This window comes from Acomys russatus, chromosome 2 (genome assembly GCF_903995435.1).
Source record: "Acomys russatus chromosome 2, mAcoRus1.1, whole genome shotgun sequence".
NCBI lineage: Eukaryota > Metazoa > Chordata > Mammalia > Rodentia > Muridae > Acomys > Acomys russatus.
Window position 1 is genome coordinate 2528595 of NC_067138.1, and position 25945 is coordinate 2554539.

Sequence of the window (25945 nt, forward strand, 5' to 3'; positions counted from 1 at the left end):
TGCAAACCTTAGTCCCATGACCAGGCTCAGTTCCTGCCCCAGGGCACATTACCACAGGCCCCTCCTCTTCACCCCTGTACCTGCCCCTCTCTAGGTTTGTCTCTGCAGTCTCTCCGTCCTCCTGTCTTGGTGTAGTGAGCTGGGAAGTACCTTAAAGACCACCAACAGCTCATATTATGCCTACCTTCATTCTTGCCCCCATTACATAAAAAATAAAAAAATAAATAAAAAAGCCAGGCATGGCGGTGCAGCCTTTAATCCTAGCATTTGGGAGGCAAAGGCAGGCAGATCTCTGTGAGTTGGAGGCCAGATGGAGAAACATTGTCTCAAAACCACCACCACCACTACCCCCCAAAAAGGGAAAATGAAAGAAGTAATATCTCTGCAGTACTATTTGGGGATCTTGACCTCGGTATGTCTCCTTTCTCCTCCTCCAGTGGACTTGTGTCTATGAATTCCAAGAAGGAGCTCCAGTACGACCTGTCTCACCTCGCTGTTCCCTGCGGTTGACTCATTACATCGAAGAAGCCAACGTAGGCAGGGGCTACATCAAAGAACTTTGCTTCAGCCCTGATGGACGAATGATTTCTTCCCCACATGGCTACGGGATTCGCTTGTTGGGATTTGACAAACAATGCAGTGAGCTTGTTGACTGTTTACCCAAAGAAGCCAGTCCCCTAAGGGTGATTCGCTCTCTGTACTCTCACAACGATGTGGTCCTGACGACAAAGTTCTCTCCAACACATTGCCAGATTGCCTCAGGGTGCCTTAGTGGGCGGGTCTCTTTGTATCAGCCGAAGTTCTAGGCACAACTCACATCAAATAAGAAACTCTTATGGTGTTTGGCTTATAAATTACTTCAATTTAGGTGAAGTATTTTCTTTTTTAGAAGCTCTTTTAAGTTTGGGTCAAGATCTTGGTTACTGTGGGTCAATGAACATAAATATGACCTGAGTACTTGGCCGTCCAGCATCATCCGGGCATCTCCATTTCGACCATGAACATCGTTCTGTCAGCATTCCTGTGCTCCTGTCTGTGCTGCTGAGCTTGGGTTTTCCTGCTCATTTTGCATGTGACTCTTGTTTTCTCCCCAATCCCTGTTTCTACCATTCCTCCCTGCCTCTTCTTTTTTGATTTTGGTATGAATTTTGTGGACATTTGGCAGGAATTTTGGTTGGGATGAGAAAACCCATAGCACTAGTATTAAATAAAACCCAGAAGTTGGATGTGGCACACCTGTTGAAAAGTTCATCTTCATTTATCAGACATTTGGCTCTTAAAGCTGCTGTCAAGTATTGAGCACAGATAATGCCATTATTCTCATAACTGTCAGATACTCTGACAACAAAATATCTTTTTAAGGTTTCCTGTTAAAAATATATAAGTTAGCCGGGCGTGGTGGTGCACGCCTTTAATCCCAGCACTTGGGAGGCAGAGGCAGGTGGATCACTGTGAGTTCAAGGCCAGTCTGGTCTATGAAGTGGGTCCAGGACAACCAAGGCTACACAGAGAAACCCTGTCTCAAAAAAACAAACAAAAAAAAGTTATGTGAGATTCGTTGTGAAATTCTAGAAAAATACTACAACTTTTCTTTGTAATTTATTTTACATCTATGGATTTAAAATCTTTTTTTAGTATTTTGTTCCTGTCAGCAGCATTGGAGAGGAAAGGAAAAGTAATAAGCTTGGTCATTTCTGTTGTACAGAAGATTTATTAATTAGGTTGGCGCAGTATCTGGCCATAGCGTGAGGAGATTAGATTGTCTGTGATTTTTTGAATCGCACAGATGATGTAATGGCGTGGGAGGGAAGTCAAGTAAGGATTTTATTGCCTTTGTTCCTTCAGCCAGGGTCATAAGGTCAGCTCTCACTGTTAGTAAGAAGGGAGCTGTAGTCTTCTTCAGCTGCCGTCATAAACCTGAGCGTCAGTGACTGAGTGGCACTACTGTCTTCTGGTTATGGAAGTCTGGGAGGAAGGAGTGAGTGCAAGGCTGCTTCTGTCTTGAATGGGAAAAGTCCTTCTAGTCTCTGCTAAATTGAATCGCACTGTGTGTGTTGAGATAAATAGAAGCTGGAATAATTTAAACCATGCAGTAGCCTTGTTCTCTTTGGTCACGCCCTTTAGGCCAGTGTCTCTGTAACATTAGGATGTAGTATAACCCTTGAAGGACTTGTAAAAAGTGCAGGAATCTGGGTCTGACCTTAAAAGACAGATTTAGGCAGGGAAAGGACAGGACTCTGCTTAAACAGAATCTTAAATCTGTGTCCAGGTGGCCTCCAGTTCATAGTTGGAAAACACAACCTGAAATTGCAGTAGATATTTCTGTATCCATTTGGTGCTTAACATAATTCCCACAAAATATTTCAGGTATTTTAATAGTAATAATAAAAAATCAATAATACTAATTTTAGAATGGCAAATAACTTGAAGTGATATCCATTTCATTGTTGGGCAAATGAAAGATGTTACGTGATTTGCCTAAGGTCATACAAAGTTAGTGGTAAAGCTGGGGCTTTAATTCAAGTCTCTTAATTCCTTGCTCAGGGCAGTTTCCTACTGATTATGCTGGCTTTTTAAAACATAAATGATTGTGGACATTTTATCTTCGGATTATTGTAAATAAGATGATTAGACTGAAAAAGGAAGGCATAGAAGTAGATGCTTAAAGTTTCATCCATAGGAAATAAGTATTTTAATGTGTACAGAAACATTTAAACAACCCAGATACACAAATAAACTCAACAGTTCTTTATAGTGTCCATCAGACAGCCATTCACACACCTATAAGAGCTTGTGTCTCACTGAGAACAATGCCAGCTCCAGGACAGTCTTTAAAAATCACAACTTTTTATCAGAGATGCTGGAAAAGCTGGAAATTTTGTAATCACTGAAAAAACAGCAAAGCACAATGAAAATCGGAGGCTTCCTTGCTGTAGCTTTGAAAAAAAAAAATGTTTTTCCCCCAAAGAGAATAGTTTGGGAGGAAAATATTATAATCAAAACTTTCACAATTAAAAACTATTATGTATAAAGATTAAATTGATACTCAAAAGAAGCTTCCATAAATTTTATCAGTTTAGAAAGAGTTCTGTCAGATGTTATGCCCACATATCACTTAACTCAAGCCAGGGGTTTTTGAATTGTTGTTTTGAACACCTACTATGTATTAAAGAATGTGTCTGCTTTACTACTACTGTCCCTTAGAAAGACGGCTTACAAGGTGGGATGAGTCTCATGTCATGTCAAAGGTGGCAGTGACTTGCCTGAAGCCTCAGAGTGGGTGGCAGTGAGTGGCGGCACTGGATCCAGATTGAACTTTGCAAGTGTGTTTATTTGGTTGCAAGGAAGTCTCTACTTATTCCCTACAATTTTGCCCCTTAGTTCACAAAGGATGAGCTACACTGGTCTGCTCATCTGTGAGCTTGTTATGCAATTTTTTTTTTTATTACAAGGCTGGATTCAATTCCTTCAGCGTAGCATAAAAAAACATTTCAGACACTATGTTTCCATGAGACCGAAGATCGTAAATTCAGGCATGCACGTGGGCCGTTCCTAACAGAAAACTAAGCAGACAAGCAGCCATGATGTACAAAAAGTGAGACTAGTCAGCCTTGTTTCGTGAAAGCCAAGCCACACAGATGAGAACTGACAAGAGCCAGCAGACTTAGCAGGGCATCTGTGCCCTCTCCGTGCTGTAGTCAGGATCAGACAGAATCAGACAGTATTAACCAAGGAACTGAAGGACCTCAGAAAACCTATACTATTGGGGAGCATTACATATTACCACCTTAAGGTCCTATACTGTTGGGGAGCATTACATATTACCACTTTAAGGTCCTTGTTTGTGTGTGTGTTTTTTGAGACCCCTTCTTCGTGTACTAGGCTGGCTTCAAACTCACAGATATCCACCTGCCTTTGCCTACCAAGTGCAGGAATTAAATAGGTATGCACCACCACAGCCCAGCCTTAAGATCGCATTTTAACAGTCTAAAAATCTGGTACTTTTGTACTGTTTTATTCAGTAATTTTTATTATAATTGACAGAACTACGTTATAATTAATAATGAATTTATTACTATCGGTAAATCTTGGTAAATAAGTCCTGGCTAAAAGCTTCCTTCAGAACAGTCTATTAATGGGAATGCTGTGTTCAATGACTTAATACATGTATCAAATGCACAGTAGCTGCTTATTTTCAATCAGGAAATGAAGAGCTAAAGCAAGTAACTTCTACTTTTAAATAAAGTGTTAAGGAGGCAGAGGCAGGCGGATCACTGTGAGTTCGAGGCCAGCCTGGTCTACAAAACGAGTTCAGGACAGCCAAGGCTACACAGAGAGACCCTGTCTAAAAAAAAAAAACAAAAACAAAAAAACCATAAAAATAAATAAATAAAAGTGTGATCACAGTTGGTGGGGGGTGTAGTGCACACCTTTAGTCCCAGCACTGGGAAGGCAGAGGCAGGTGGATTCTCAGTGCGTTTGAGGTCAGCCTGGTCTCCATAGTAAGGTTCCAGGCTAGCCAGAGAGTTAAACATTTATTTTTAAATGTTGTCTTTTTTCCTCATAGCCCTGCTGTATCCCTAAGAAGGCGGCACAGCAAAAATTTTAAGAAAACAATGCAAGAGAAAGATAAATGCCGTATTCCCTACTCCTGTGTTGAGGACCAGGTCACATGATATACTTTTTAAGATTGTGTTCTCGGAAAGGTGAGAGTAGGGAAAACACTTCCGGACTCTCTTAGAAAATTGCTGTTTGTCACATTGGAGCACGCAACAGTGTGTCTATAAGTATCTGTTATACTTGCCTTTTATTTTAATTTGGCATTTTTAGAGATAAGGTTTTTCTGTGTAGCCCTGGCTGTCCTGGGACTCACTTTGTAACCCAGGCTGGCCTCCAACTCAGAGGCACCCCCTCCCCTGCCTCTGCCTCCCAAATGCGGAGATTAAAGGCGTGTGTCACCATGACAGGCTGTCATAAAAGCAGGAGACAAGGCTTGATAGCTTCCTGATGACAATCATCCTTATTCAGTGGCCAGTGGTCTAGTCCACTCAGTAACAGTTTCATGAAGGTCACGAAGGAGTCTGTGTATATGAACTTTGTTTGGATAACAAATACATATCTCTTAAGTGCCAAATTTTTAAATGTATAGTTATTTTTGATGCAAGTCTCCTTAGGGATGGTCATCTACCTCCCTGCCTTCTTAAACAGCATGCTCAGTCTGTTCCACTTTATCATGATGAAGTTACATCCATGATGTGTTATTGCAAATACCCAATGAGCTCTGATACATGTAGAACATTTCATAGAACACAAAGGGCTATAAAAAATGTGACGAATGTCTCTTAGCAAATGATTCGCTCGACTATGTAATTATTTGCCTCATTGTTAGCTTTTAAAGAAATGCTTCATACCTGCAAAGTAAATGCATTCTATCAATATGCCTGTTTCTACAGGCTCCACTTTCTTCTGTGCTGTCTTCAAGCTATGGGCTGTGACATGAGTTAACCAGTCCTGGTCGGTGCCTACAAAAATATCCGTTCAAGTTCTGGTTAGTTTGTGAGGCAGCTCCTTTGGCTTTGTTCTACTCATCATCTGAAAAACAACACCCCCAGTTAAAGCTGGGGCTCCTTTTCATTGGAGCCAAGGAAGGGATGTACAAACCAGGGCCGCTGCTGGCTTAAGAGCTAGCGGGTGACAGCACAGGCTCTGCGTGCACAGGGTCCTTCACACTGCTAAGAACAAAGAAGACAGGTGCAGAAGAGGAAGGAAGGAAAAGGAAAGTCCAGGGAGGCTTAAAACTGGGAGTTGCCATTGAATAACCAGTACAATGTGTACTTGGTTATCACGTTAGTTTCACTGTAGAGTAAGACTGCTGTCACATGCACATGCTGTAGAGAACTCTAGACTGTGCCCAGAGAACTGCGCCCGCTCAGTGATAGCAGACATCAGCACCAACGCCTTTATGCTGCTGTCTTGTGTTGTAAATGACCTGAGAGGTTTAATCAAAAGCTCTAAGGAGCATGTCTCATGCACACATCGTTTGAATGTATGTATATATAAATGTCACTATAAGTGGCACTTACCCCTAGGAATAATAGTGTTCATGATTTAAATCTGGTCAGTCTTTTAAGATAGGCTCAATCTGTACTTGCCCAAGCCTCCAGCTTGTAGATTTCATGGCTTTTACACAGAGAATAGATATTTGAATTTTCATTTAAATTTGACCATGTCCTTCATCTCCAAACTGTTTCATTTTGGGGAGGGTGGGGGCACAAATTTTAGGTTTATATTTTTGGCAAACTTGGAATATTCTAGTTAATATGCCATCCACCAGAATACTTTCTGAGCAGGTTCTAAGGTGCTATTGGTCCTTCTGCTAGACTGTGCGCTCCTTGAGGGCAGGGCTCCCTTCTTTATTCTTGTATCCACAGTGCCTGGGACAGGGTCTGTCAGAGTAGGTGTTCAATAAATATCTTGAATGAATCAAACGAACCCCCACTATGTGTGGCCTGAAGTTCTCACAAAGCCAAAATGTGATGGAAAAAATACTGAGCCAGAGGTAGCCTCGGATTGTTTTCGTTTGTTTTGTTTGTTTGTTAATGATTAACATGCTATCTTCATCTGGGTATTTCGTACTGATTTTGAAAACTAAATTATGACTCCATTTTTCATTGAACATGGATTTGAATCCCTACCATATGCCTAGACTAGTTCAGGTACGCAGGGGACAGAGATAAAACTAAGGTCTCTATAGAAGCATATGAAATAGACATCAGTCCAGGGCAGGTATTGCGGGCTATGAGTTACAGGCTGCACACTTGTTTCCTGCCCTGTTATGAGCAGCGGCCCTACATTGTCACGTGGGTCTGGGCTCACAGATTAAGTAGCTCTTACCTAGATGGACACTAAGAATCATGGGTTGCACATCTTCCACCTCCCTGTGAGGAAAGATACCCATTCAAAGATAGTCACAAAGAGCACTGTGTTGTCCCTTCATTTGTTATCTATAATTAAAGCTACTTTTAGAAAGGTTTTGGTATGTGAAATCTTCATTTCAGAATAGAGAAGCTTTCTAAAAATGTAAATGGTTTTTATTTTTCCCAGTGAATTGTTTTTAGCCATTGAGTGGATAGGCAGATGACACGTACCTACATAAAATCTTCAGGTTTCACTGAACCTTTCTATGTGTACTGAATATTTATTTTGGTATAGGTCTACCTCAGTGTAATTTTAAGAAATAAATGCTACTTGCAAACATTTGACACACTTTTGTGTGTGATTAGCATGTTTGAAAGGTTGATGGAATATCACATATTCTAGTGGCTTGAAGAATTTTGCTTTCACCAGATGGGTAGGCATTTTTAGACCAGTTCTGAGCACAAGGCACAGAATACTTTACTACTGATAATAACTTGGCCTATCATCCAAACTCCAGAAAAAAATTAGAGGTCATGCCAAATTTGGGAGGGGGTTGTTTTCATGAATTTTTGTTTGTCTGTTTGAGAAAGGTCCTCACAATGCAGGTCTTACTGGCCTGGAATTCACCATATAGACCAAGTTGGCCTCAGACTTAAAGAAGTCCATCTGCCTCTGCTTCCTGAGTACTGAGATCAAAGGCGTGTACCACCAGTACAGTCCGGCTCTACATTTTGATTATTAACCAGTTATTCTATTATATAAACCTATTGTCATTTTAAAAGATGCAGAAGAAAATGTATAAGATTTTATACTTTTTATACTCAGGATTTTGATTTCTCCATGTACTAGAGATAAGAGAAAATGATTTGACCAGGTCAGTGGCCCAGACCTGCACTTCCAAGCACCCTGAGATGCAAAGACCACTCAAGCCTTGGCATTAAGAGTCTAAGGCCAGCCAGACACAGTGACCTGTAATCCCAGCACTCTGGGAGGCAGGGGCAGGGAGATCTCTATGAATTTGAGGCCAGCCTGGTCTACAAAGCAAAAGCCAAGGCTGCACAGAGAAACTCTATCTTGAAAAACCAAAAAAAAAAAAAAAAAAAAAAAAAAATGTAGGGTCAGTGTAACCCCCATCTTGCAACTAAGCGAGCAAGAATGAATTTCGTTCATATTTGAAGATACTTAAAAATAGGGCTTTTTAGCTGGGTCTCATGCCTATAATTGCAGCACTTGAGTGGTTGAGGCATGAGGACCACAAGTTCAAGACCAGTCAGTATTAGTGAGATTTTTTTTTTTAAAGGCAAGAAATCTGCATTCTAATGCATATTAATGATATACATTATTTTTTTCTCTTAGTGGTTTAAACCAGAACAGAGATGAAGTTACAGTTTCAGGTTAAAAATGGGTCCTAAACTGGGTGTGGTGGCACATGCTTTTAATCCTAGCACTTGGGAGGCAGAGGCAGGCGGACTGCTGTGAGTTTGAGACCAGCCTGGTCTACAAAGCAAGTCCAGGACAGCCAAGGCTAATACAGAGGCCCTGTCTCAGGGGAGAAAAAAAAGAAAAAAAAAGGGTCCCTATACAAAAGAGCAGCCCAAGGCATCAGTGAGTGAGCTGTGTTCCTTCTGGGGACTCTAGAGAGGATGCCTCGTACACTAGCTGGCTCTCCCCACTGCAAAACAAATGGCATGGCATGTTCTCATCTTCTCCCTGATACAGGCTTTTGGTCATTACACTTGCTGTGTGATGAGTTTGGCTCAGTACTTAATCCTTATGCAGCAGGCATCGTTCTTTTTCAGCATCCGTAGCGAGTTAGGGCTCTAGCCTTTGACCTTCTTGACCTAACAGCTGTACTGCTTCGATAACGGTCACTGGGTTCAACCTGCAGAAAACATGGTCACAGTTTTTTATACAGCAATAGAACTTCAGTGCAGTTTTGCTGTATAATTTAAGTAAAATTTTTCTAGGATCAGGACAAAAATGTGGAAAGACCAGAATATTTAGAATCAGTAATGACTTTAAAATAGTCCCCAGTGCTGTTCCTTAAAGACACTCTACTTAAGAGTGAACAGCTGTTTCTGCGTTTAAAACTATTAACTTCTGGCTTTCCATCTGGGCAGGTATTCGTGAAACACTATATGTACTTGGTTTCTGCATCTCGGAGCTGAAAAGAAAAACCACAGAGCTGGAGAGAAGGCTCAGTTGGTGAGCATCATCTCCAGCATCCACATGAAAGCCCAAGTGTCCTGCTCTGTGCTTATGAACCCCAGAGCTGTAAAGACGGACAGACAGATCCCAGGGGCTCGCAGGCCAGCCAGTCTAACCTAACCATGAGCCTCCAGGTCCCAGCGAGAGACCCTGTCTCAAAAATAAGATGGATGGCTTAAAAAACAACACCTGATATTAACTTCTGCATGCATGTGTGTGTGCTCATAGGCACGCTCATCAGATTCTTAGTTTTTGCTTGAGATGATCTCCCTGTGTAGCCCAGGTTGACTTCAGATTTGTGGTCTTTCTGCCTCAGCTTCCTGAGAAGTGGAATTACAAGTCAGTACCACCACACCTAACACATTCTCATCTTCCAAGTCCTATAGGACGCAAACAACCAGCAACACTTGCCCCTGCAGTCGTTTGGGTCCGCGGTGTTTCCTAACCCACGGCACACTGAGGAGGTAGTAGGTCTATTTGGGGGATGTCCGTTTGGAGAGTGGCCCCTTTCCCACCCTGCTTCCTGACTGCCACACAGTAAGCACTTGGCTCTGCCATGTGATACCCCAACAGCACAGGCATACTGCTTCAGAGGCCCCAAACAATGGAGTCAGCAAACCATGAACTATAACCTCCAACACTGAGCCAAAATAAACCTTCCTACCTCTTAAGATCTAATTATTACATTTATTTGTTATGTAGGAGTGTGGGGGTGGGGGTGGGTGGGTGTTTGTGCCACGGTATAGCTATGGAGGTCAGTTCTCTTTTCCAGATGTTCAGCATTGGGACATTGAGCCCTAGTCATCAGGCTTGGTATCAAGCACCTTTACCACAGGAACTGTCTCAGTGGCCCCCTTTCCACATTATTTAAGGTTTTATGTATACAGTATTGTGCCTGCATGCCAGAAGAGGGCACCAATTACTGGGCATTGAACTCAGGACCTCTGAAAGAGCAGTCAGTGCTCTTAACCTCTGAGCCATCTCTCCCGTCCCCCTCCCTTTCCACATTTTAAATTGATTTATTTTGTTCAGTAACAGGAAGCGTACGTAGGTCCCAAACAGCGTTTCCTTGCTCTCACTCACAATTAGAAATCTGTGCTAGAAGCTGTGTTGATTAGCTCTGACTTGATCATCATGTACTCTCACTTTGAAGAGGCTTCGTGCTCTCTAGCCCATCCCCCAGTGGGAAAATCTGAGCCTTCTGAATAGTGAGGTAGACCAGCTGCCTTTTCCTCCAAGTCCCTCCCGTAGCAAAGGGCTCTAACGTACATTAGAATCATCTACAAGAGTTAAGCCATTGGTGCTAGTCCACAGCTTGATTGTCTGCCTTTGCCTGTCTGAAAGCCCCACCTCTCTTATCTACCCAGTTTCCTGCGGCTACTGCAAGCCTAAGGACCACAGAAATACAGAAATGATTAGGATTAATTTTTTATGGATAATGGATGGATTTCTGCATAAAGTCGATCAGAAAACACCTTTAATTTTTTTATGTGTAAATGTATTGTTGTGTGTGGGAGAATGACATGGTGTGTGTGTGGAGAGGTCAGAGGATAACTTTCAGGGAGTCATTTCTCTCTTTCCTCCTGTCTTAGGGTTTTGTTGCCGTGAAGAGACACCATGACCAGGGAAACACTTATAAAACATTTAATTGGGTCTGGCTTACAGTTTCAGAGGTTCAGTCTCTTATCATCACGGTGGGAGGTTTGGCAGCACTCAGGCAGACATGGTGCTGGAGGAAACGAGTTACACATCTTTTTATTTTTTTGGTTTCTCAAGGCAGGGTCTCTTTGTGTAGCCTTGGCTGTTGAGAGTTACACATCTTGGTCTGAAGACAGCCAAGAGGAGATTCTTCTGCACTGGGCGGAGCTTGAGCATAGGAGACCACAAAGCCCGCCCCCACAGTGACACACTTCCTCCAACAAGGCCACACCTCCCTGTGGGCCAAGCATTCAAACACACAAGTCTATGGAGGCCATTCCCATTCAAACCACCACACTACGTCTAAGTAGGTTCTCGGGTGGTCAGGTCAGCTGAGCCATCTCACTGGCCCCAGAAGACAACACTGGGATTGACAGGATGGGTGGACAACAAAGTGTTCATCAGCGCCATCGTTCCCAGCATGTTAGCAGCGTGACACCTCTTCCGCTGGAGCCAAGATCTCTCCAGGTTAACATCTACCTTACTAAGCATTTACACTGAGATCATCTTTCTAGAAAAGGACTTGATGCGGTGTGGCTTTTCTAAACTAAGAGGAAAGCTGCTGGGCCGGTCGTGGTGGTGCTGGCCTTTGATCCCAGCACTCGGGAAGCAGAGGCAGGTGGATCTCTCAGTTGGAGGCCAGCCTGGTCTACAAAGTGAGTCCAAGACAGCCAGGGGCTCTTTTACACAAAGAAACCTTATCTTGAGGGGGAAAAAGGGAGAGCTGCTGTTAAAGCACTAGCTGGAGCTATAAATAACAGCCCCCAGCCCCAACTCAACCCCTCTTGTTGCCAGTAACAATGAAAACAAAACATTTAGGAGTAAGTAATTCATTTGTTTAGGGCTTAAGTAGAGAGCCTGCTTAGCAGCCTGGAGGCAGAGTTAGATCCCCAGCCTTGGAAAATAAAATTATTCTCCCTCTCTTCCTTTCTTCCTTGGAATCCATTTACATTTTGAGTATGATGCACGGCTGTGTTTACATTAACTAGCAAGCCCTCTGCAATAAAACATTAGTTTTTGTTAGGGTAAAATGTGAACAGACTGCTTTATTTTATTTTTTTTTCAGACTGCTTTTTAATATTAAGTAAATACTAGGTAACAAGGGCAAAAAAGAAAAAGAAATACAAAATATCAGCTCTTATGAATACACTGTACTTAGAAGGGGTTAACCTGAACTGTTCTTTGAGTAAGCTGTTTTTGTTTTTTCTGAGACAAGACTCATTATGTAGTCACCTGGTGGCCTGAACTGACAAGAGAGACTGGTCTTCTACTCGTAGCCATGAACTACTACCCTCATCCTAAAGTCTTTTTCTTCTTCTTCTTCTTCTTCTTCTTCTTCTTCTTCTTCTTCTTCTTCTTCTTCTTCTTCTTCTTCTTCTTCTTCTTCTTCTTCTCTTTTTCTTCTTCTTCTTCTTCTTCTTCTTCTTCTTCTTCTTCTTCTTCTTCTTCTTCTTCTTCTTCTTCTTCATTGAGGAGCTGGAGAGATGCTCAGAAGTTAAGAACACTGGCTGCTTTCCCAGAGGACCAGAATTCAATTCCCAGCTCCACACTGCAGCTCACAACTGCCTATTTCTCCAGTTCTAGGAGGGGCCTGACACCCTCTTCTGGCCTCTGGGGGCACTGAAAGCACGCATAGCTAAAACATCCATACACAGAATACAAACCAAACCAATGTATTTCATTAAAGGAGTTCCTAGTGTTTCTTAAAAATTACAGTTCCTGACAGGAAAACAATGGCTCCTCCCTTAGCGCCTGCTGGTCAGAAGTGGGTAGGCGCCCACACTGTAGCTGTTTTACGAGAGAATGAATTGGGAGCACACCACAGAGGAGCTGGTGGTACAGTGCCTGCTTTTCCGTGCAGTCCTGGATTCCATCCCCAACACCAAACACAAAATGAAGTAAACAACTGCCACATTAGCTGGGGTGTGCGCCTGGGCTTGCCAATACTGGAACAGAAGTTCCTAGGCCATATGATGTTATGGCATTCCCACAGCCTCTGTAACTCCATGGACGTCTTGCCAGCTCACTACAAGAACAGCACTACTACTGTCCACACTTACACCAGCATTCAGTACATCGAAATACATAGCGTATTCTAACAGTTTATTATTGAAAGGCTCACAGCAAAGCTGTGACCATCCATTAACCAGGATTCTCCACCAGCACTTAACTGCTTCTATCACCAACACTCAACCCACTTACTTTTTGAACTGCTTAAATCTATACCCATATTTCTTTTTTTTTTTTAATTTATTTATTTTTATTATGCATATAGTGTTCAGCCTGCATGTACACCTGCAGGCCAGAAGAGGAGAGCAGATCACATTACAGATGGTTATGAACCACCATCTGGTTGCTGGGAATGGAACTCAGGACTTTTGGAAGAGCAGACAGTGCTCTTAACCAGTGAGCCATCCGTCTCCTGCTCCCTATACCCATCTTTGTAAAACTCAATATAATCAAAATTGTAATTTTAAAATAAAATTTGCCTATGAAATTTAAGTATTAAGTATACATTAGCTAAGTTTAGACAGATGTCTGTCCCTGAAAACCCCAACTCCCTAAGCAGAGTACTCTGGCCCCTTCTCAGTCCCTGCCATCACCCTTCTGAAGTGAGTTCCCCCAATATAGATTCAGGTGTGCAAGTGGCTTTCTGTGTATTTCTTCTTTTTGTTATTTATCATGGCTAGACATAAAACTTTGCTTATATTTTTGTGACTGTGAAATGAGTAAATCTGTTATAGATTTAACTTTTGAGGGGAGAAACAAATATAATTTAAGACCAATCTTGTTTAAGTGGGGATGAGCATTTTGTAGACCTCTGACTCTTAGAAGAAATTCCTAAGCAATTATGAGTCTGTGATCTCTGTGAGTTCGAGACCAACCTGGTCTACAAAGCGAGCCCAGGACAGCCAGGGCTCTGTTATACCAAGAAACTCTGTCTTGAAAAACCAAAACAAAACCAAAGCAAACCAAAAGAACACCTTTGAAACAGGAGACCCGGATGAGAGTGTGCTTCTTGTGTGGAACTAGAACCTTAGTGGGTCGAAGTCCTAGGACACAGAGCCTGTTTGAAAGCTCTTGATCAGCGACATAGCCCAAGCACACCGACTGAACCAGGAGTGCCAGCCATGGCATGCTGGGAGAAACCATCTTCATTTCAGAATAAGAGCATGTCTGATTCAAGACTGTGTCAAAATGAAGCACTTTATTTGACCACGCTGCCAAGCCAGGTGTCAACGCAGAAAAAAGGAAGAAATGGCTGGCACGCCCGTGTGGTGCAAAGCAGTGGTTTCTATGGTCCTAAGTACATTTCCTTGTCCCTAGCACCCTTCCTGCTTGCCTAGCACGGCTCCACTCCAAACTCCCTATCCTCTGGCGGTGAGGTTCCCTCTCTTTTTTTTTTTTTTTTTTGACACATGACTTTAGTCTCAAAGCAAATTACAACTTAACCCTAAGAAAAACTGACAAGCACTCAGGCACCCACTGGAGCAGGTGCTGACTGCTGGCCAGGGAAGAAGGGCTTAGTGCCACTTGTTTATCTGCAAATCACTGATGAGCTAAAAGCACCTACTAACACGGACGACTGCGATTCATTTCTCAAGATGACCTGCCCCCCCCCATGTAGGATGCACACAACTAATTCAGCATTCAACAGAGGTTTCCATTTTCCTTCAGAATCTACTATCAGCTAATGTTTTAGGGGCAGACTCTCAATACTCAGAATGCTTTGCCCTAAAAGGGCAGTTTTGTAATACTGGGCAGGTATATGGATATTTCCTAAACAAAATCAGAAATTAAGATGATAGAATTGGGTCTCCTCCCTCGCCTAGCTTTTTCTAGGAACAGGGAGTAACTTAGAATTGTATGTTTGCTTTCTCATTGCTGTGAGAAAACACTGAGCAAACAACCTGAGGCAAAATGGCTTATGTCACCTCACTGTCCACCACGGATGGAATCCAGGGTAGGCTAAGCCTGGAGCCTGGAATGGAAAACAGGACAGGCTGCTGCTAACTGGCTCGGTTCCAGGCTCAGTCGGCTCCCTCTCTTGTACAGCCCAGGCCTACTTGGCACTGTCCACAGTGGGCTGGATCCTCCTAGATCAATTAGCAATCAAGAAAATAATATTCCAGCTGGCAGAGGCAGAAGAAGGTGGGTCTCTGTGGGTTCCAAGCAAACATGGTCTATACAGTGAGTTCCAGGCCAGCTGGGGCTACACAGTGAGACTCTTTCAAAAAATGGGAAAAAAAGATTTGTCTCTACAGACATGCCCACAGGCCAGTATGCCATGGCAGTGATTCCTCAATGGAGACCAAAGATGTGAAAAAGCACCAATATCCAGGCTATTTACCTCATTTACACGATTAGAGGGGAGCCAGTTCAGCAGAAATGACTGACAAATGAAATGACGATGTGGGGAAGTGTGTCACAGGGGAGGAAAGCATTTAGGAAACAAAATGCTTTGCAACAAAGGGCAGACCCTCCTACTAAACATGTGTGGTGCCCTTGCTGAGCCTCCAGATGAATTATCATCACAAAGACTGGTAGGCTAATCGACCACACCCTCCCCGAAAAGTGCTAGTGGTAAGAGACTACCCAGCCACAAAACACCAAATTGTATTCCAACTTCCCAAAAGTTAACACAAATATTTAACAGACTTTCTCAAACTCAGTCCCAACTCAAAAGAGCATCCAAAGCTTGTGTAGACCTCCTCAGTAATCTGGCAAGCAAAGAAGAGCATTACATTTATACACAGAAGAGTGTTAAAACCTAAAAACTATTTAAAAAATGTAATCTAGAGAGACCATATTCAAGTTTTTGATATGCATTTATTTGTATATGAGAAATGATACATTTGACATAAAGAAACCAAGTATGAGTGCCCATCTGCCGACCATCTGGCCCTCAGCTGTGACCGCAGCCCACACTGCACATAGCTCCTGCGAAGCTGTGTTCATCAGCCAGCCCTTTGACCTTACAGGGCTATCTACATTTATCTACAGTGCCACTGAGTTCAGGACTATTGGGTACCCAGATATAGCTATTTATGTACAACTCAGCTTTATTTATTGCACAGGGTCACAATATACAGCGAGTGATTATACAGCCAACCACAAGATAGATGCTGACAGGCACAGACATCTGTTTCTAACCACAAAGGAAGGTAAGACACCAATCTGCCACCGTGCAAAGGCTGCGCTGACTCTGGAACGGTCCTGAGGGTTCGCATGAGGTGTGTTAAATGCAAAACTCATGTTTCTGAAGGGATCAGCTAAGAAGCACAGGACATGAGTGTTCTGTGCTCATGAGCCACCTGTGCCACACGCGTAACAGAAGAGGCCACTTTAAAGCTTTTCAGAGCATCCTCCAGTCTTTCTGCGTTTAAAAAACATTACTGCACTAGTTAGAATCTATTAATTATATCCTGACATGAAAGTTCAGACAAAGTGGGTTACAAGTTCTGATTTGGGGGCGAGGGAGGGGGTCAAACTTAAATTTATAGGAGTCAAAAGCTGTCTCTGTCATATGCTGCAGTTTAGGCTGAGAGTGACAAAAAACGTTTACAAGTTAAAAATCATTTAAAAAGTTTAGCAATTGTTTTAAAATGCCACATAATCAAGACAGCAAAAGCCAAAGCATTGCCCTTACCATCCTCACATATTTCACAGGAGTGCTTAACAGTGGAAACATTCACCACCTGTGTGGAGTGTAAAGAAAAGGAAACGAAGCCTGTGAAGCCAGTGACACTCAGGCCCGGCCAGGGCGTAATCCCTGGCGAACACACCTTCCCTGTGCTGCCTCCAAGGGGCCCATGGGAGCGCAATGCTATATATGAACATGGGGCCAAGAACCAGGGTGCCCCTCCCGTCTGTCCCTCCTTCCAAACTGTATCTGTGTCAACGTCTTGTCTGCTCGGTCCTCACATCTCCCTTACTGTCCACACTGCACTGCACAAAATCTTCTGTCAGTGTCGCTCCAAAGCCACTGGCCTCCTTTACTGCCACCCACATACCTTGGCTCCCCACCTTTATAGCTGGAAGGTCGTTTGCTGGCCTCAGTGTAGTCAGAGGGGGCCAGAGGTGTTTCTTCCCCAGAAACTTCCCAAAAGCTGCAGTTGAGGGTCTAATTTCAATTTGTAGGGATATATGCACACTTGCATGCAGTTACCCAGAGATGAAAAACTGTTAGTAAGAGACCTATCTTTAGAGACTGGGGACACCTTTAATCCCAGCACTCGGAAGGCAAAACCAGGTAGACTTCTGTGAGTTCAAGACCAGCCTGGGCTACATGTTGAGACCCTGTCTCAAAACAAAACAAGACAAACACAAGCCTGGCGTAGCTGGAGTGCCGCGCAGTGCGAGAGCACATGCCTGGCGTGTGCACAGCACTGGGTAGGTCCCTTCCTAGCACCATTGAAAAAACAACACAAAGAAACTGACTCTGTCCTGACAAACCCTGGGAAACAAGCTTCACCATGGGCGTGACAGGCAGCCTCTCCAGACTCAAGCTACTCGTCCAGAACGGACATTACTTCAATTGAACTGTGAGTTGTGGTACATTTGCCCAGAGAGTTAACTCTGATTCCTTGGCCCCGTTTGTGCCAGTGGACGCCTGCCCAGCTTCAGAAGGCAGGTGCTGTATGCAGACCACGCCCTCTCAAAGGGCACAGTGGTACGCCGGACTCCAGGACGTCAGAGCCCTCAAGTCTCTCCTGAGAAACAGGAAAGTGAGCGGTGGGAAAAAGCACCTGCTTCTCACCTCACTCTGCAGCACGGAAAAAGCAAGAAAAAAGAAACCCTAGGAGTTTATGAACAAACTCCCCAAATAAAACTTTATGGAAGGGTTTATTTTTTTTAAAAAGTCTAGTACCAGAGAACAGGATAGACGAACATGCCAGTTACTACTCACAAGGGACAATGTCTGCACTGTCAGCTAAGTTGGCACCGGCAGCACAAAGAAGCCAAGAGAAACAGTAGATCACTTGCTGCGAACAGTCTAACACAACGAGGTGAACAACCTAAGTTCACATGGTCACCTTGTCCTTTGGCAACAAGTTCAGTAAAGACAGCACGGGGTATTCTGGAAGGGCTTCAAGTCACATTCAGAATCAAACAGGCAATGTCCAAAGCTAAATGGTACAACGGAGGCTTCATTAGCTGCTCAGTGCTATCAACGCTACACAGGAAGTTTGGATAGTGACTATCTCAACAGCACTTAGTTTCAAAGCTAACCCCAACCACCATGGAACTACAGCTACAACTCTGACCTCCGTCTTCGAGGCACATCCACTTGGTCTTAATGAAGACGACCCTCCTAAGAGAGGAGCAATAAATGAGGCAAGGAAGTGAGCTGAGGAGCCTGGGCTGGGAGCACACTTGGGCTGCACCACCATACAGAAGGTGCAGCAACCCCTTCTGGGGGTCAAAATAATCTGTCTTGGCTGACAGCTGCCCTGGAAAGGTCATCAGATACAGGCAAGTTACCAGGCAACAGCCTAACACTCTTGAGTAATGACCAAACCAAAGCCCTGACATCTGCCCAGTGAAACCTTTTATTCTGTTTTTTGTCAATGCATTGTTCATAAATTATGGCCTGGACTTACTGGCCCCAACTTGTATTTAAGCCAATTAGGAACAAAGCCAAATTTCATTCTCCTTGGATCTAGGTAGTTGAGAATAACATTTTATGTCATGACCTTATCATACAATCTTTAACAAAAACTCGTAAGTTGCATTAATTATTCCCCAGGAGATGAGAGAGCGATGGTAGTTCAGATGAGCGCCTCTGAAAAGATTGATCAGTTTCCTGTCCCGTTCCAGCCAGATTGTCTTGAAAACCATGGGGAAAGACTGGAATGGCCCACCGATCTGAGACTGTATTCGGGCTTTTACAACATTAATTGGGAAGCTTAGAAAGCCCAGCATGGCACCGAGCACACCCCCACAGATGAAGTCGTTGACCAGATGTGCACTGTGAGTAGTGGCAGTGGGCAGGTGCTCCTTAATGGGCCCTCGGAGGCCGAAAAAAAGGACATTGCTGAATCCATTTCGGAAAAGGATAGGCACCAAGCCTCGGTAATACTCTGCGATTCCATGGCACCTGAGGGCCCGGAAGGCCTGATAAGTGTTTGTGAACTTATCATGATGCTTGTGGTCCTGAAGCAAAGTCTGAACCCTTTCTAATGGAGTGAGAATGGCTTCTGTTGTCCCAGCGAGCAGCGCTGCCACGCTGTTGGTGGCAAACTCGGGAGCACTGCTCACATGCTTGCGGAGCAGGCGTGACAGGTCCTCATACAGACCAAACATCAGCGCCAGCGTGGTTGTCTTCTGCATCAGTGGGGGGAGGATTCCACGATACAGGTTTCGGAACCCGTCCGTCCTCAACTGGAGTATTGCATCCCGGGTTTTGATGCCGTACAGCTGCTGCCGAAAGAGGATCTTCTGAACAGGGTATGTGATCGCCACGTTGTTGAAAGCTGCACAGCAGCCACAGAAATAATGCTTTATGTCACCCACGTCCGCAATGTGAGGTGACAGGTCCTGGTTTGAAGAGGTCAGCACTGGGGGCCTCTTGTCATGTGCTTCTGAGTCCATCATGGTGCTGATGGCCTGTCTTCTCCAGGAGACTTCTTTCAGCCTAGAGATAATGATGGCAAAGGTGTTACAGACGGTGAAACACATGAGCTTTGCCCCAGTGCTACTCCAATTTCCAGACTCTACATTTCCCCTTAAAACTAGATTAGTAATACTGTATTTTTATTTTAAAAAAAATTTTTTTTTCTTCCTGAGACAGGGTTGCTCTGTGTAGCCTTGGTTGTTCTGGACTCGCTGTGTAGACCAGGCTGGCCTGGAACTCACAGAGACTTGCCTGCCTCTGCCTCCCCAAGTGCCGGAATTACAAAAACTTTTACTAATTGTACATATTGCTCAGGTTCAGTCGGTGTGCTGTTTCTACAGATGAATTCAGTACAACAGGTTGGTAGTTTGTTTTCTGTGGGGTTTTGTTGTTGTTGCTATTGCTGTTTTGAGACAGGCTTGTTGTATACAGCCCAGGCCAGCCTTCAACTCACAGTCTTGAGTTCTAGAATTACAGTGCAGGGTAGTGTGATATTCAATCCTTGTAAAAAGGTTGTTCTATCCCCCAAAGGGTCAAGAGCCACAGGTTGAGAACCCCTGTTGTAGAAGTTCACAAGACAGGCAGCCTGGAGTGGTAGTGCTGAAACAATACAGAGCAGGCCTCAGAAACAAGGTGCAAGCCTTTCCAAACGCTGTCCTCAGACTCCACAGGCACAGCACAGTGTGTGCACACACAAATACATTTTTGAAAAAGTAAAAAAACAATCCATGGCGTACTATAACCGGGACTATAATGGTACAATGCTATGAAAAACATTACAGAGGCTCCTTGTAAATTACAAACAGAACTGTCAAATGGGTAGTATGCCAGCTGTGGGTATGCAGCCAAAGTCATGAATACCTGTGCTCACAGCAGCAGCACTCAAGACGTTATCAATCAATGCCACACTGGAAAGTGTTCAATAGGAAATCAAGCATGTCAGACCAACTAAGCCTTTGGTTTGAACAAAACCAAAAGCTTTTTAGATTTCCTCCATTACCACACTATGCTTCTGAAAACGGCTAACAGTCAGGACAAAACATACAAACAAAATAACATTAAACAGAAGGCAGAAGGCAGAGCCCAGGCCCAGAGAAGCAGCCGACACTGCAGACACACAACAGAATAAAGCATGCACAGCCATGGCTCTCCTTCTTCTTTTTTTTTTGGCTCTCCTTCTAAGAATACAGCGTAGGGGAACTGGTAACCTGCCACAAGCAGGGGCCTGCACTCTCCCTCTTCTGCACCTACAACTGTAACTTACCTTGAACTTGGTCAAATGCTCTTAGGGTAGCTATGAAAAGCTCAGAGATACTGCAACTACAGTGACACACAAGAGCCTTAGCACCTGCTGGTTGCCTGGATTAGAACCACACAGTGCCTGTGAACTTGTGCAAGGCACAGTTGCCTTGTTGATAAGACAGAGAAGTCACCTACCTCAGAGGCTGTTCAGTTCATTGAGTTATAACCTGGGGACCCGAGAGAGCGCTCTGCAGTACAGAAGGCGCTCAACAGGCTGAGCTATGTCACTGGGCTTTTCTTAAGTACTTATTTGGTGTATAGCTGTTCCTCAGGCTACACCCTGATAAATCCATTATGAGATAAAAATACCCTGTCAGAAATGCATTTATTTTGGTGCTGGGGACTGAACCCAGGGCTTCCTGCATTCTGATAACCACAGCTTGATTTAGCCCAGTCCCTGAGGAGGGTGACACACCTAACATACAGAACACTGTATCTTAGCAAGGCAGTGCTGCTTGCTTACCTTTGTGATTGTGTGGCTAATGGAAGCTGCAGCCCCTGCTGCCACCTTGCATCAAAAGAACGCAGTGCCATTTTTATCACTGGACAGTGAAAATTGCTTAAGGTGCAGTTCCTACTACATACATATTATTTTGCACCAGGAAAAAGTCAAAAGAATTCTATGATGTCACTCAGCCCGGCACAGGAGAGGGAGGCAGAGCACTGCAGATGGAGCCACTGTAAGTCAAAAGTGACCCCTCTCGCCTTAGAGCACAGAGAGGACTCCGCTATGGTCACATATCCTTTTACCTAAATAACGCTTGCCAAGACCTTTGTTTTGTGTAGCCCTGGCTGGCCTTGGACTCAGAGATCTGACTGCCCTTGCCTCCCAAGTGCCGGGATTGAAGGTGTGTTCCTCCACCACCACCCAGTGTCAACTGTACGTGTTCCTTTAACATTACAAGAACTCACCTGTGACATCAGCTGAGCCTGGCACTGAGGATGACAGTTTTCTGACAACCGTCCCAATGCTTTCCATTGTTAGCCTTCTCTCTTCTGAAGTCAATTTTGATGACTGCATTTCCTTTATAAAAAAATCTCGTTTAATTTCTATACTCTTATAAAGTTCTTGTTTTTAAAAGATATGTCTAAGAGGGCCCAGTGGCACACACCTATAATCCCAGGTCTTGGGGAGGCAGAGGCAGGCTGATCTCTGTGAGTTTTGAGGCCAGCCTGGTCTACAAAGTGAGTCCAGGACAGCCAAGGCTACACAGAGAAACCCTGTCTCAAAAAAACCAACCAAACAAAAAAGTTATGTCTGTGTGTATTTGTCCACCCTCCCCAACCCCTGTTTTTTTGAGCATAGTAGCCAGTTGTTTAATGTCCCTGTACTCCCAAAAAAAGAACCAGCTCTTCATTGACTTCCAACACTCTTATCCACCTCCCCAGTCCTACAAATTTCAATAGTATCTAATTATATTTGAGACAGTATTATTTTCCTTAAACACACACACACACACAAGCACACAAGCACACGCGTGCGCGTGCGCACACACACACACACCTATGTGGGTATAAGCCTATGAGTACAGAAGGCTGCAGAGGTATAAGACAACGCCCCCGCCCATAGCATTACAGGTGGCTGTGAGTAACCTGATGTGGGTGCTGGGAATCAAAGGCAGGGCCTCTGGAGGAAGAGCAGCATGTGCTCTTAACCTGAGGCGCCTCTCCAGCCCTCTTCCCTTACTTAATATATGGAGGTTTGTAAGAATACGGTGAATTAAGGCGGGGGTGGTGGCGCACGCCTTTAATCCCAGCACTCGGGAGGCAGAGGCAGGCGGATCGCTGTGAGTTCAAGGCCAGCCTGGTCTACAAAGTGACTCCAGGACAGCCAAGGCTACACAGAGAAACCCTGTCTCGAAAAACCAAAAAAAAAAAAAAAAAAAAATGGTGAATTAAACTAATGTTCTATAGGCAATTGAAGCCGGCCAGATACTGAGCCTGTTAATGATTAACTGTTTAGTCTTCAACACCCATGCTTTTCACTGCTCAGGCTGAAGGGCAGACCAGCTCTTGCTTTATAGCTTGGCCAAGACTCATCATAAAGCCATGCTCCTGCCTCAGCCTCTAAACAATATAATGACAGGTGCTATCAGGCCTAAAATCGGTTTTGTTTTGTTTTTTTGTTTTTTGAGACAGGGCTTCTCTGTGTAGTCTTGGCTGTCCTGGACTCGCTTTGTAGACCAGGCTGGCCTCGAACTCACAGGGATCCACCCACCTCTGCCTTCTGAGTGCTGGGATTAAAGGCGTGCGCCACCACCCAGCTAAAACCTCTTATTAGTACTACACTTGACAATATAAAACTAATGTTTGCCAATCTTAGATTAAGTAAGAGTTTAAAAACTATAAACTGGCACAGAAATACCTGATAGTATAATGTCTTGCTCTTTTTTTATTGTCACAGTTAACATTAAAATCAACAAAAATCCACAAGCATGATTGCCCAGGTCTTTAATCTCAGCACTCAGGAGGAGGAGGAGGGGAGGGATCTTTGTGAGTTTAAGGGCAGCCTGGTTTACATATTGAGTTCTAGGACAGCCAGGACTGCACAGAGAAACCCTGTGCTGCTACCCCCCAACCCTCACAAAAATCAACAAAAATATTTCATGTACATAGTCACACAATATTCTAGTGATTTACAAACTCAGGGACTCAGTTTGACACTGTGACACTTCATTTACAGGGTCTCATCATCTAGCTAAGGCTGGCCTAGAGTTCAGTACGTGCCAGAGGCAGGCCAGCATTTGCCAGCATGCCCAGCCAACAATATAAAACAGTTCTAAAGTCACCATCTCGCAGCTGTTTACAACTGTGGTCTTGGACAAACCCAAATTATTTGTACACTTCCACAATAAGGTTTGCTCCACTCTGGGCATATTCAGCAAGAATGCTGACCTTTTTTTGTTGTTGTTTGAGACAGGGTTTCTCTGTGTAGCCTTGGCTGTCCTGGAGTCACTTTGTAGACCAGGCTGGCCTCGAACTCACAGCAATCCGCCTGCCTCTGCCTCCCGAGTGCTGGGATGACAGGCGTGCGCCACCATGCCCGGCTAATGCTGACCTATTTTGTCTCAATCTTCAACACTGCAAAACAAACAAGGGCATACTTACTTTTCACTTTTACAGAACTGGTCCTTCGGTTTCTTGACAAAATTTTGCAGACTAAAGTTGCTCCATTCAATCTGTTATGGCAATAATAATGGGCCTTGTTAGTAAACAACCAAAAACAGCCTAGATAGTCAGTTATTTACTGGCTACCTATTGTTGATCATTTGGATTATTAGATATTAGAAGTCTTATACAGGGGAAAGAAGTAATTTTTTTTTTCTTTTTGAGACACGGTTTCTCTGTGTAGCCCAAGCTGTCCTGAAACTTGCTCTGTAGACTAGGCTGGCCTCGAACTCATAGCTCTGACTGCTCTGCTTCCTGAGTGCTGGGATTAAAGGTGTACACCACCATGCCTAACAATGTTTTGAAAACCTCCCAGACTTAAAGCTCTTCCTGTAAACTGCACTCCACTCACTACAGCGGTGTAACTAGCTGATTTTTGGTTGTGCGCCTACCCTGTAGCAGCCGAGCCACCTCTCCAGCCCAGGCACAGGTTCTTAATGCAGCAACAGAAAGAAAGACAGCGTGCAGTGTTCTGATAAGAGCTCAGAACATGGGAGCTGGCAAGATGGTTCTCAGGGAAAGGAAGTTGCTGGCAAGCCTGATGACCTAAGTTTAATCTTACTCCCATGGTGGAAGAAAAATTCTGGAAAGTTGTCCTCTGACCTCCATACACGTATAGTGGCACATTAGAGCCCTCTAACCCATAAGTGTTTAAAAATTTAAAACATGGCATGTTTAATTACTATACTCTGAATCCTGACTAAACCCTGATAAACGGGTTTCTGCTTAAATTTCTATGAATGATGATCCTTTGTAATTTACTACAAAATTTATTTACTGTAACACTGAACCTATCACAAATGGGCAAAATTGACTTTGATCCAACAAGGGCCAAACTTCTGTAATGTAAGAAACAGTGTAAATTCTAAATACTCAATGAACCTTGCGGCCCACAGGGATATGCAAAACGCACATATGACCTTAGTATAAAGGTCTTTGGCCAAAAACAGGGCAGAGGGTAACTGTAATTCGCAAAGGATGTGAATTGCCATTCGTCAGCAGGTCTGAGTCAGCATTCAAAAACAAGGTTTGCCAGAGTTCAAGTACTAGTTCCAGCACAATCTGCCACTGCAAATACAAAACAACATCTGTGACGAAAAGCCACTATCTTAGCTTCCTTCCTCTGTCAAAGGAAACCAGAGTCAATTCTTGTCCTAAGTGTCATGTGGCTCTAAGAAACGCTCCGGGTGACTGTGGCTTGTTTCTAGTGTGCCCTGGACCCTAGTCTACGAATCCTTTCAAAGCAAAAGGAGCCAGCGGTCAATTTTGGCATGATCACTCCACATACAGTTCGGTCTTCCGTGCACCAGACAACAGGTAAAAACAGACAAACAGCAGGTGGGCACTAGGACCAGCTGTGCTCTGTAAGGGCCAAGACAAAGGTTAAGCTAAAAGGCACAAACATGGCTGAGGTGCTGACATCCCCTACCTAAACTTGATAACAAAACTATCCACACGGAACGACCCATTGACGGCCGCCCCCACCCGTCCAGCTCAGTTCGACTGTTTACTGCGCGATGAAACATGGTGTCTCAGAACCAGCATTCTCCAGGCTTCCATTTGCCCACCCCGTGAGGAGCGGAAGGCGCTGGACAGAATCGCCAGCGCCACGGGGGAACCACGGGCAATCACGGGCCGCGGACAAAGCCGACCCCTTCCCCGGGCCTGCGGCTCCGGAACCCCGGGCACCCCGACTGGTGGGCGCTCTCGGGCCCGAGCGCGCCGCTGCACCACAGGCCCCTCGGCCGGAGCCGGGCCGCAGCGGGCAGACCCCGGCTGCGAGGATGCGCGTGGGATTCCGGAGCTCACAGGGCTCTGCTTCCAGCCGCCCTGCTCTCACTCCGCCGGAAGCCAGGGCACACGGGCCGCCGCTCCCCACCCAGCCCAGGACTCACCCACGACCGCGGGCGCTCGCCCGCAGGACAGCCGGCGAGCGAGCCCGCGCCCGCGCAGGCGCAGAGCAGGCCCGACCCAGGCAGGGCGGGGCGGGGCGGGGCGGCGTCGGGCCACGTGACCAGGGCACCGCCTCGCTCA

At 44.6% G+C, this 25945-nt stretch overlaps 2 protein-coding genes across 7 annotated transcripts in view; one reads left to right on the forward strand and one right to left on the reverse strand.

The window, feature by feature from the left end:
- Dcaf10 (DDB1 and CUL4 associated factor 10) overlaps positions 1 to 1046 on the forward strand; it is a 39161-nt gene extending 38115 nt beyond the window's left edge. For both annotated transcript variants that reach the window (XM_051157588.1, XM_051157578.1), the window contains one exon: positions 438 to 1046. In XM_051157588.1, the coding sequence (XP_051013545.1) occupies positions 438 to 806 (369 nt within the window). In that variant the 3' untranslated portion in view covers positions 807 to 1046. The remainder of the gene's footprint in view (positions 1 to 437) is intronic.
- Positions 1047 to 17484: 16438 nt separating this feature from the next.
- Positions 17485 to 25535, reverse strand: Slc25a51 (solute carrier family 25 member 51). Of its 5 annotated transcripts, none has more exons than XM_051157622.1 (4): positions 25341 to 25535; positions 23852 to 23922; positions 21656 to 21767; positions 17485 to 19462 (listed from the first exon to the last, which is right to left on the reverse strand). In XM_051157622.1, exon 4 carries the CDS (start codon positions 19420 to 19422, stop codon positions 18526 to 18528), a length of 897 nt encoding a protein of 298 aa, XP_051013579.1. In that variant the 5' UTR covers positions 19423 to 19462; positions 21656 to 21767; positions 23852 to 23922; positions 25341 to 25535; the 3' UTR covers positions 17485 to 18525. The 5 variants fall into 5 exon arrangements, with proteins under 5 accessions (XP_051013579.1, XP_051013587.1, XP_051013603.1 ...); XM_051157630.1 differs by lacking the exon at positions 25341 to 25535 and adding an exon at positions 24832 to 24854; XM_051157646.1 differs by lacking the exon at positions 21656 to 21767.
- Between the last annotated feature and the right edge of the window lie 410 nt (positions 25536 to 25945).

Coding starts and splice junctions, on each gene's coding strand:
- Slc25a51 (XM_051157614.1), bottom strand. CDS start 24,903: ATGGCAATTCACATCCTTTGCGAATTACAGTTACCCTCTGCCCTGTTT. Junction 23,923..24,831: donor CCAAAGACCTTTATACTAAG/GTCATATGTGCG, acceptor TTGCCATAACAG/ATTGAATGGAGCAACTTTAG. Junction 19,463..23,851: donor CAGTTCTGTAAAAGTGAAAA/GTAAGTATGCCC, acceptor CATTATCTCTAG/GCTGAAAGAAGTCTCCTGGA.